Source organism: Pipistrellus hanaki (assembly GCF_964339955.1).
Source record: "Pipistrellus hanaki genome assembly, chromosome: 3".
Classification (NCBI taxonomy): Eukaryota; Metazoa; Chordata; class Mammalia; order Chiroptera; family Vespertilionidae; genus Pipistrellus; species Pipistrellus hanaki.
The window spans coordinates 156399026-156411384 of NC_140505.1; the positions used below are offsets into that span (position 1 = coordinate 156399026).

Here is a 12359-nt window from a genome sequence, read left to right on the forward strand (position 1 = left end):
GGGAAGAAAAAAAAAGGATTTAGAAAACAAATTTTATTCTTCTTTTGTAAAACTACATGACTATTATTAAGGATCCCATATTCAATGTTCTACCTATTTACTAATGTTTTCACTTTCAGTTTCATTTTGGTAAAGAGCTTTAGCAAATTCAGTTTTGCTGGCTGTATGTAACACCGAAAATAATACTAGGTAAAGCTTATAAATGCACCTTTATTTTTAATTTAATTTTATATTCATAAAATAATTTTATTTTCAAACATTTTCTTTTAGTTTTTTCTAAAGATAATAGATTACAGTTAGTACTATGAAAATGTGTAACTCTCCAAGGAAGCTAACAGGTTTTTACTTATGGAAGGCGTGAATATCAAGCACAAGAAATTTCCAGAGCACTGGCATGGAGTGCGACCCTGTTCTTACTGCGCTTATCCTCAGCAGTAATTTCCATTCGCTGCCATGATAGTTAACTGCTGAGTGCATTTACCTTCTAGAAAATCCCAAAGGAAAAAAGCAATGTCTACTATTGCTACATAACAGAATTCTTTCACAGGTGAACTTGTTCTAATTATTTTGCCAAGCCTGGATCTCAGAGAGCCTAACAGAATAAGATTTTATTTTTTTACTAGTTATTCTATAGGTCCCTAAAAACCAATTAAGGATCATACTGTCCCTTTAATTTAAACGTATTTTTTAAAAAATAGGCGGCACACGGACAAAATAAATGCACACACCACTAAAAACACCATCACAGCAAAACAGCACAAGCCAAAAAGCAACAAGCCATGGACCCACATTCCCCAATGTCTACCGCACCTTCAGGGACTCCCATTTTTGTTCCATCCGCTGCTTTTCATACTGCATCTGACCCACCTTGATTTTCATGCTAGAAAGTTTGGCCATTAAGGACTGGTAGAGAGACAGAGGAGTAAAAGAAAGCTACAGATAGAAAAAGATAAGCTAAATAACAAGAAAACAGTATCAGTTTACACAGGAGGTTAGATAAGTAAGAGAAATGACAGGTAATATGTTCTATCAGATTAGTTAAGCCCTGGCTTTTATTCAGAATAGTGCTTAAATCAAGAAGGTCTCCAGCTCAGAGAAAAAGTTCACTTGTAAAATACCTTCTTTATCATATACTGAGTAGAAAACACATTGCATCTACATATTAGTAATCATAGATAAGCAATGGAGCCATTTGTTTAAAAACTGCTGTCATTGAGAAAACTTACTTTGGTTGATTTCAGTTTTTTTTCATACTGAAGCCTTTCACTGTCCATTTCACTGATTCTTAACCTCAAGTCATTGATCTCCTGCAACAGCCCCTGTCCAGAAAGAAACGGAAATACATTAGGAAAGCGGTAGTACACTTCAACATACCAACATGGCAGCTTGGAAATCTTAAATCCACAATCCCTCAGATCAGACAAATAAAAACAGTGTTCCTCCTTGAGAACTATCTTTCCACTTAAAACACTATTTTAAATTCCTAATTTCTCTGTCTTACAATGATGAGATCATTTATTAAGGGGCAGCTAATAACTTACTATCATTGATCAGATATTTCTAGACTAAAATTCACTACATAAACTTTCACTTTTAAAATAAACCAGAGAAATTTTCTGTAGTAAAACCAATTATTTTTCAGGGTATTTTCAGTGATATGGTAGATGTTTATAAAAATATTTTTTATCGTTTCTTCATTTGTCTATAAAGTACAGACCATCCATCAACCCAATCTGGGAGGATGGAGTGAAATTTATTTATTTATTTATTTATTTTTAAATATATTTTACTGATTTCTTACAGAGAGGAAGGAAGAGGGACAGATAGTTAGAAACATCGATGAGAGAGAATCATCGATCAGCGGCCTCCTGCACACCCCCTACTGAGGATGTGCCCGCAAGCAAGCCACATGCCTTGACCGGAATCGAACCTGGGACCTTTCAGTACGCAGGCCGATGCTCTATCCACTGAGCCAAACCGGTTTTGGCAATGGAGTGAAATTTAAATCCTTTAAACCAAAGATTCTCAACCTGAGGATGGATGAGGGCCCTGTTTTTTAAAAATATATTCAGTGTCATAATGGATTTTTATATTTGGAAAATGAAAAAAATAACAATCCTAATGTTTTCATAATACAAACACAGTATAATCAGATACCTTTTCTATTGTCACCTTTATAAAAAACTTATATGCTCGTCAAATTCGGATAAATATTGTGAGAAACAGTGATATACTTTTTTGTTCAGAGCCCAGAGAGTAGGACAATTAAATGAGAATTCTAAATAGCAACTCTCCCACCCCCACCTTCCAAAAGAAAGGGCTCAAATACTCTGTGAAGGAGATTATTTTTTTACTACAAGCCACGAAGACCCCGCGCTGCCTATGGTTAATGTGTTTTTGTTCCTCTCTTTTACGAGACATTTATTCCTGAGCCACAAATTCATGGACAACACAACAGAATTATACAAGAATGAAATAAAAATAAATAAATAGCCCAGGCTTTGTGGCAGTTGGTTGAGCATCATCCCATTCACCACAGGTTTGATTCCCGGTCAGGGCACAGGCCCAAGTTATAGATTTGATCCCCAGTTATAGATTTGGGGGAGGGGTTTCAAGAGGCAGCTGATTGGTGTTTCTTTCTCATAGATGCTTCTATCTCTCCCTCTCCTTCCTCTCTCCGAAATCAATAAAAAACAAATTTTAAAAATAGAACAATGCTATAAGAAGGAAAACTTAGTTAACGAGGAATTACTCTAAACTTCCAAATATAACCTCACAAAGGCTAGGAAAAGGAATGCTACAATCAAATACACTTTCCAGAAAACTCACAGGCTTTTAAAGTGTTCTTGTTTTAAAACATTTCTTATAAAATGGGAAAAAGTATTATATAATAATTACTTATTAACATTATTAATAAAATATTTCAATAAGAGGGTGTCTATTTTCTCCTTTTGTGATGAGGACAAGATCTATTTGACATCATGCAATAACATTTTAGTTTGTGATTCCTAATCTATAAACTCAGAATTTAAGTTGAGAAAAATGTCAGTTTATCCCACTTATTATCTCCCATCTATCAATCATCCTTGCATAATACGAATTCTCAGTGATATTCCCTCATTAATCTGGTCTTTTTAATATATATTTACCCACTTTCTCATTGCTAAGAAACAGCTTTTTAAAAAAAATATATATTTTATTGTTTTTTTACAGAGAGGAAGAGAGAGGGATAGAGAGTTAGAAACATCAATGAGAGAGAGACATCTATCAGCTGCCTCTTGCACACCCCCTACTGGGGATGTGCCCGCAACCAAGGTACATGCCCTTGACTGGAATCGAACCCAGGACCTTTCAGTCCGCAGGCCGACGCTCTGTCCATTGAGCCAAACTGGTCACGGCAAGAAACAGCTTTGATTTCCTGTTAGGGACTGTATACATTTACCACTTCATTTAGAAATATTAGCAATTTGCAAAGAAGAAGAAACAATGGAAGAAAACAGAATTATAAATTGAGACCATTTTTCTATTTAAAACAAACAAGCAAGCAAACAAATAAACAAAGACAAAACTACCCAATTATCTTTTGTGGCAACATTGGCCATGTATCTTCCCATGATAACACAAGCTTGAAAATCTGAAATTAGCTCCTTAATATGAGACTTTAGAAAGTGATATACAAATGATTTCCAGCTAATATCTTACTAGAAGTTCAGTCCTTTTAAAAAAGAAAATCCCTGCTACCGTCCCCTTTTCCCTTCTAGAGAACTCTTTTGGACTTCCACAAAAATTCAGTTTCTGCCGTCTGCGCTGTGACCAGAAGGGGGCACTGTGGAACAATGTTAACCATCTGTCAGCAATTCCTGGGGCAGGCACTTCCTCAATCCTCAAGGTTTTAAGACTTTTACCCCCCAGTCTGTGGAAGTACCTATAATTCTTTCCCACTCCAATATATTCTTAGAACTTAATCTCCAAGCAACCCAAACTTCTAAGACAAAGTTAAAGAGTTTTGGATTTCTGAAACAGCCTGGGAAACGTTTTATTTTTTATCAAGGGAACAATAATAGGAAAATGAGCATATTCAATTCAGTTTTAATTTTGAAGACTATTTTAATTATGTTCATATATAACAAAGTTTATCAAACATCCCATAATCTCTGGGAATGCTCACCCTACATTTTATCAATAGTGTTAAATATTTATTGAAAATTTTCAGGGATCGAGTTTACTGGAAGTTGATGACAGGATTACTTGATTGAGAATGCAGCACTGGGGAAAAACAGTTTTATAAAAATGCAGACACACTCAAGAGATGTAAATACTGCTCTGGGGTCTTACCAAAAAATCACTCAACATCTACTTCAATTTAGTTTCGTTAACATTTCATATCCAAATTACCCACAGTCACACAGGCTAAGACATCCCCTAAACGTTGTGTGTGTAACATAGAAGCCATCTCTCGATCCCAAAACAGTGTAACTTCTTTCCCTGCAGCACAGTGAGCTCCATGCCGTGCCACCTGCGGACTGAATTCTATTACATATTGCATTATGAATGACAGAAGGAAAACTTAGTTAATAAGGAATTACTCTAAACTTCCAAATATAACCTCACAAAGGCTAGGAAAAGAGATGCTACAATCAAATACACTTTCCAGAAAACTCACAGGCTTTTAAAGTGTTCCTGTTTTAAAGCATTTCTTGTAAAATGGGGAAGAGTATTACCCAGCATTAACATATAATAATTACTTATTAATATTATTAATACAGTGTTTCAATAAGAGGGTGTTTATTTTCTCCTTTTGTGAATGAGGACAAGAACTATTTGACATCATGTAATAACATTGTCAAATGTTATTTGTTTTTGTTTTTAAAAAAAGCACAAGAGCAACGTTAAAGAAATTGGGTAACTTCCTAAGTTCTAAGAGCCCCAGTCTCAATTAAATGAAAAACATGCTGCCCTAGCTGGTTTGCTCAGTGGATAGAGCATTGTCCTGCAGACTGAAGGATCCCAGGTTCAATTCTGGTTAAGGGCACACGTCTGGTTGTGGGCTCGATTCCCAGTAGTGGGTGTACAGGAGACAGCCGATCAATGATTCTCTCTCATCATTGATGTTTTTCTCTCTCTCCTTTTCCCTTCCTCTCTGAAATAAATACAAAAATACATATAAAATATAAAAAGAAAAACATGCTCAAACAGGTGTTTGCTAAAAAGCTCTACTGTTAATACATGCACCAAGTTAGGGATTTCCTTTTGTTCCTAAGGAAGTAAAACATGTGACAAGACTTTCCATCATAGTTAGACCTTTAACAGACATTTTAATTTTGAAAAGGCAATGGAGCAAACCTCACTTAATTCAAACCTATGAAGGGCTTTTAGATAGTGATTAGTATATACAATGTATGTACCTCTTAGGATGGCATGTAGTTGGCATGAAATAAATGTTTAAAATGAAGATGGGAGGGGGAAAAAGTAAATGATTTCTACTCCTCTCTCCTCCTTGGTACCCATCAAGTATGACATCTCTCCACACCCCAACCAAGGAAACAAAATAGAGAAAAAAGAAGAGATGGCCCTAGCAGAGAAGGGATTTCTACAGCCTTTAATATTTCTTTTCAAGTTAATAAATTTCAAATGGATATGCCTTTCTTTGCAACACAGAAATATGCAAATAAATAAATGAGAAGATCTGGATTAACAATAAAATGGAACAAATGAGTATGCTTGGCCACAAAAATGGGTACTTTAAGTTGTAAAGTCTACTTGAATTTCACAAATAGTGAGTTTTATTTAATTGGAATGATTTATGAGTGGAATAGACCAAAAGTAGAAGGCCAAATTAAATGACCTCTAAAGAGCTTTGATTTTTATGATTATATAATGGAAGTATGTTTTTTTTATATATACTTAAAAATCTTATTATATAATAAATAATCAGTGTGCCTAAATAATCTATACTAATAAAAGGGTAATATACTAATTAGACCAGGTGACCTTTTGGATGTCCTTCCAGACAAAGCCATGGTGGCAGAGCCAAGGCATAAGTGGTTAGGGGAGGCAGTTGGGGCGAGCAGACAGGCAAGGGGGAGCAGGTGGGGATAATCAGACCAGCAGGTGGGGGCAGTTAGGGGTGAGCAGACTGGCTGAGGGGCAGTTGGGAGTGATCGGGCTGGTGTGTGTGTGTGTGTGGGGGGGGGGGTAGTTGGGAACAAGCAGGCCAGCGGGCAGAGTGGTTAGGGGTGATCAGGTAGGAAGGCAGGCAGGCAGGTGAGCAGTTAGGAGCCAGCGGTCCTGGATTGCAAGAGAGATCCCAGATTGGAGAGGGTGCAGGCCAGGCTGAGGGACAACTCCCCCGTCCCCCATGCACAAATTTCATGCACTGGACCACTAGTAGCTAAATAAACAGTAAAATCATGCACTTAAACCCATTATATCCACAATGAAGAAAACCAGTACAAATGGACAGAGAATGGACAAACAGAAAGATACAAGCTCCAAAAGCTTAAAGTCAAAAGTACTTCTAAAGGCAATGAAAGAATTACTAATTCGTATCAAAAATCTGAAAATAGCCCTGCTGGTGTGGTTCAGTGGCTGAGTGTTGACCTATGAACCAGGAGGTCATAGTTCCATTCCCAGTCAGGCACATGCCTGGGTTGCGGGCTACATCTCCAGTGTGAGGCATGCAGGAGACAGCCAATCAATTATTCTCTCTCATCATTGATGTTTTTCTCCCTCTTTCCCTGTCCCTTCTTCTCTGAAATCAATAACAATTTCAAAGACTGTTTAAAGACTGTTCTTTAAAAAGTCTGAAAATAAAAACTGCCATTAGCACTTAATGATAAAAAGTCAACTTAATTAAATATTATTTTTAAAAAGAAGCATAGATGGATCCACCAATGAACTCACATGTGTATATGCATAACCCAAGGACACACAGGCAGTGTGGGTGGTGAAGGCTTGAGGGGCAGGGAGTGGGGGAATAGGGTGGGATAGGGCAATGGCAGGGAGAAAGGGACATATGTAATACTTTCAACAATTAAGATTTAAAAAAAAAAAAAAAAAAAGAAGCATAGATGAATGAGGGCAAATGTAATTAACTGCCTCTCCCTCACACCTCCAAGGAATTTCAACTTGCTCTAAGAATTTACGTGTGTGATATATATGCATATGTATGTATATGTACGTAAAAAGAGAGAGCGTGCTGCTTACCTCTGTGTCTCTGAACCTATCTTCATAATCCAATCTGTCCTTCTCGACAGCCGTCAGTTTTAACTTCAAGTTAGATATCTCAGCCATCAGATCCAACTTCTGAGTTTCTAGGGATGTCCTACTCAGAAGCTCCTATTAGAATTTAAGAGATACATTCAGAAATTGTTTTATTACAAACAGCCACATAAGGATGTGTCTCATTTATGACTGCAAAGCAGTAACTATCAAATAGAGGATTTGACGATTAATTACTAAATAGATACAATTTAGTTAACCCTCTTTGAGCAGCACTAAACACAGATCTGCTTATTGGGGAGATACATTATGTAGATACACACATATGTAAACCTTATATATAGTGTGACGCCTGATAACACTGATGATGATGATGTGTTACGTGTGCCATGTGCCAGGGACTATTCTGACATGTATTTAGTGGTTCGAGCCACAAAACAACCTTATGAGGTAGAAACTCATACAGATAATGCATGATGAGGCACTCAACAGATAAAAAAGCTGAGGAACAGAGAGCTTAAAAATTTGCCAAAAGCCACACAACATGGAATGGCAGAGCAGGGACTCAAGACTAAGCAGTCTTGCTCCAGTGTATACTCTGTCCATTATATTATAGGTCCTCTCAGATGTGAGCACCGTGTGTGTGTGTGTGTGTGTGTGTGTGTGTGTACAAGTTTTTTCTAATAAAGGTCACATGTGGTATTTATCTTTTTTCTTAATCAGATAAATATGCTCATGTTGGGAGTTAGGAAACCATATGAAAGCATAAAGAAGATAATTAAAATTATCTGTAATCCTAGTAATATGTTATTTCAGATTCTAATTACATGAGCACATTTTTATTGTGTGTATGTGTTTTGAGGGCCTGCTACCCTAGGTTTTTACTTAAAAGATGCCAGTGTAAGTGAGCTACGAAATGTACTGCTCCATCAGAGCAAACACAACATGGAATGTCTCACACAGCTCAGCAGGAAAATCCCATGGGGGCCAGGGTCGTACAGACCTGCTGCAGCATCTCCTCGGTGGCATTCAACTTCTCTCTGTGCTCTTCAAGACAAAACTCCAAATCTCGAATCTTCTCTCCCTGCGCCTCCACCTGGTCTGTCAACACACTGACCTGTATTTAGAGCAAAACACCTCAATGGATTAGGAGGAATTTGGTCCCACTGCAAACTTTATTTCTCTAAATAGATCAAAAACTGTCACCACTCATTTGGATGTAAGGGGGGTGGGGTGGGGATCTGAGAATTATTAAGACAGCAGCCCTTCATATTCCTCTATATGTGGTGCTTATTGATCTGAGGACTCCTATTCAATACTTAAGAAAGGCCGGGCTCACTGGGGGTGTACAATGCTTTATAGGTTAAAGCCCTTTCAACCATTTATGAGAGGGAGCACGCACACAGATTAGCTTTTAGGGGAATTTGGGTGAGGTGAGGGTAGGAGGTAGTATTAGAGATTAAGAGAGAAAGTGGAGTTAACTTTTGGAGAAGTTATCAAGGACAACTCAAGTTTGGTACTTCAGAAGGAATAAAGAAAATAATCCAGAGAATTCAAATTCCACGAGATCTCTCATGATCACATATCCACACATGTGTTCAAAGCCGGGGTGTAACTCCGAGGCCCCCAAGGAGCCGCTGGGTTAGTCCTTCACCCTCAGCGCCTTCTGCACACTCACAGCTTCCCCCCAACGGGCACCAGCCTGGTAAGCACACTAGGCTGGTGAAAGTATTTGTCCGGTATTTAAAACAGCATGGATGGACTTAGAGGGTATTATGCTAAGTGAGGTGAGTCAGAGAAAGACAAAATACCATACAACTTCACTGACATGTAGAATCTATAAAAACAAAATAGGAACAAACTCATAGGTATAGAGAACAAACCAGAAGGGAGAAAGGTAAGGGATGAGTGAAAAGGTGAAGGGGATTACAATTTTCTGTTATAAAACAGATAAATCACAGACTGCAAATGTACAGCATTGGGAATATAGCCAGCAATACAGTAATAACATTGTATGGCGTCAGATGGTTACTGGACATAGTGGTGACCACTTCATAAGATGTATAAATACTGAATCATTGTACACCTGACACCAATATAATATTGTATGTCAACTACACTTTAATAAAACAAATATATACAAATAAATTACAAGGGGAAAAATAACATTCTGAATAAGAAAACTCAAATTCAGTCTACAAATAGGTCTATACCACTCACTTTGGCCCATGGTATTTTTTAAAAACTGAAATATTAAATATTAAATATATATTAAATTAAGTATTAAATATATATAAATATTAAATATATATTCAGAAAGTACCTATTCAGATTCATAAGTCTATATTATGAGGCCTGGTGCATGAAATTCATGTACAGGGGGTGGGGGGGTCCCCTCAGCCCAGCCTGCACCCTCTCCAATTCGGAACAGCTCAGGGGATGTCCAACTGCTGGCTTAGGCCCAATCCCAGGGATGGGGCCTAAACTAGCAGTTCGACATCTCTCTCACAATCCTGAATTGCTGGCACCTAATCACTCACCTGCCTGCCTATCTGGTCACCCCAACTGCCCCCCTCTGCTGGCCTGGTCACCCCCAACTGCTCCTCCTGCCAGCCTGGTCACCCCCAACTGCTCCTCCTGCTGGCCTAGACACCTCCAACTGCCCACCCCTCCCCTGCACCAGCCTAGTCGCCCCACGCAGTCTGCTGTTCAGTCATTTGGTAATCCTTCACTAACCCCCTTACTGGCCTGGTTGTAGGCAGCCATCTTTTTGAGGGTGTAAGGGTTAATTTGCATATTACCTCTTTATTATATAGGATAGATAGTATCAAATCAGAATTTCTGGTATATATCTAAAAATCAGATCAGATGACTGTGCCGGTCATAGACTGGCCCTGGAAAAGTGTGGCAGGTTAAAGGCTGCTCATGCTAGACCGGTACGCACACCCTTGTTCTGCCACAGTCCTCACCACTCCCTACCGAGCACAGACGGCCGGCCGCACTTAGATCTACTAGCAATCTGGCTCCTGTGAGCACAGAATCTGCCATCCCGGTTTTAAATGTCTTTGTAAATATGTCATGAGGAACGAACAGCATTTAAAAAATCACTTGCCTGAAGGACGAGGGATTCTTTATCATTTTCTAACCGCGCTAGCCTTTCTTGATACACATCTCCGTTCCCAGGTAGGTGTCCATTTGTCTGAGAAAAAAAAAAAAAAAAAAAGCAATTAGGGTGAGTCTGGCCCTCTTTCCCTTTGAACCACTGTGGGTAAATAAACATTTGCATCTGTTTTTAATTCAAGGAATCTGAATTGAATTTAGCACAGCTGTGATTGACAGCCATGAACAGGAGATACAAGAATAAAACGTGGTTCATTTGCCTCAAAATAGGTACGACAGGCACGTTAAGGCATGTTTTACCAAACCACACAACTTCTCATCAAGCAGAAAACAATGAGCTAAAAGGAACAGCGGCTAAGAGGAACACTCACTGTCAAGTGGGGGCACACCTGGGGCACACAAAGCTTTGGGAGTGTGTGGTCGGGAATAAAACCCCTATTTCCCCCGAATGCTCAATGCCACTGATTCTGAGTGGAGATAGCGGGACTGACCCGGGGTGCCCTCTCATTCCTCCCTTTTCCCCCCTAAGTCCCAAATGCAGGACTGCAAATGCCGCCTGTTAAATGGGCGTAACTTACAGGCTTCTTCCTGCTACTCAAGTCTCCCAATCACAGGACAAACCCCCCCTTCCTCTTTGATGCCTTTCTCTCTCCCCTAAAACTTACACTCTCAGCACGCAAGGACCCCGCCCCCCTCTCTGGCAGCCCTGGCCAGCTGAGCTCATTGGAGATTTATTGCTTTCCTTCTATGCAAGCTCCAGGGCAGAGCCTATACAAGGCATCATGTTGAAAGCTCCACAGCACCTGGCCCAGGGCTCTGCTTCTTAGACCAACGCTCACTTTTTTTTCCTCCCTGCAAATCCCTCCCTGCCACCTTTAAAAAAAAGTTTTTTTTTTATTGATTTCAGAGAGGAAGGGAGAGGAAAAGAGAGAGAAAGAAACATTAATGATGAGAGAGAATCACTGATCGGCTGCCTCCTGCATGCCCCACACTGGGGACTGAGCCCACAACCCAGCATGTGCCCTTGGCTGGAATTGAACCTGGGACCCTTCAGTCCTTAGACCGACACTCTATCCACCGAGCCAAACAGGCTAGGGGCCTCCCCACCCCTCTTTATCAGACTTGGGAATATTCCTGTATGGTCTAAATCAGTGTTTCCCAAACTTCTCTCATGATGAGAATCACCTGGTGGAGTTGTTAAACCACAGATTCCTGAATCCCAACTAAGAAGTGCTAAACTAGAATTTTTGAGAACATATAGGTAAAATTGCATACCTAACTTAGTGCTCTGTATATAACATCTGTCTTAGAGCACTAGTTAAGTATACAATTTTACCTATATGTTCCCAAAAATTCTAGTTTAGCACTTCTTAGTTGGGATTCAGGAATCTGTGTTTTAACAACTCCACCAGGTGATTCTCATCATGAGAGAAGTTTGGGAAACACTGGTCTAAATGCTAAAGTATAGTTTGGGAAAGCAAGTGAGATTTTTTTCTCAGTCATCTTACAGATGCAAGGCTTTGCCGAGACACATGAAAAGGCTGACAGAGAGCAGACAACATAAAAATGTCATTTCTTAACATAATCATGTGTGCTATGCCCCTTGTTATCTCATTTAAAGAGTTCACAACCATATAATATGTAATCCAAATAGAATGTCTTGATTCCTCTTTCAAAGACAACAGAAATAAAAGCCAGTGGAGTCCAAAATGGTTAGATGAAGCCATCCAGAGTCCAATCAAAACAGCAAAGAACAACTTCCAAGTTAGAATCAGAGTAAAATATACTACACTTGATCTTAGCCAAAAGGCCGAGAAGCGATAGAATCAGAGTAAAATATAAACTGTACTTCCTACCACCCAGCTCACATCTGATGGACATCCATTATTTTTTCCAGAATTAATTGGCATTTTCCAGTATAAATTCTGAGAATAACCCAAGGTATAAAAAAGTTAGGGGGGGGGGGGAGGAGAAACACACCACACAAAAAGGAGCTTTAACAAAAAATAAAATTTTAG

General features: G+C 39.0%; 1 protein-coding gene across 27 annotated transcripts in view; it reads right to left on the reverse strand.

Moving 5' to 3' along the window:
- The window catches only part of PPFIBP1 (PPFIA binding protein 1), a 178663-nt gene that overhangs the window by 36458 nt on the left and 129846 nt on the right, over positions 1–12359 (reverse strand). For 26 of the 27 annotated variants that reach the window (XM_084877212.1, XM_084877209.1, XM_084877210.1 and 23 more), the window contains 4 exons: positions 10334–10420; positions 8225–8338; positions 7207–7338; positions 1227–1319 (listed from right to left, as the gene is read on the reverse strand). In XM_084877212.1, coding sequence (XP_084733338.1) covers positions 1227–1319; positions 7207–7338; positions 8225–8338; positions 10334–10420 — 426 coding nt within the window. Of the gene's footprint in view, positions 1–810; positions 904–1226; positions 1320–7206; positions 7339–8224; positions 8339–10333; positions 10421–12359 lie in introns of all 27 variants that reach the window. The other variant, XM_084877213.1, reaches the window with a different exon arrangement.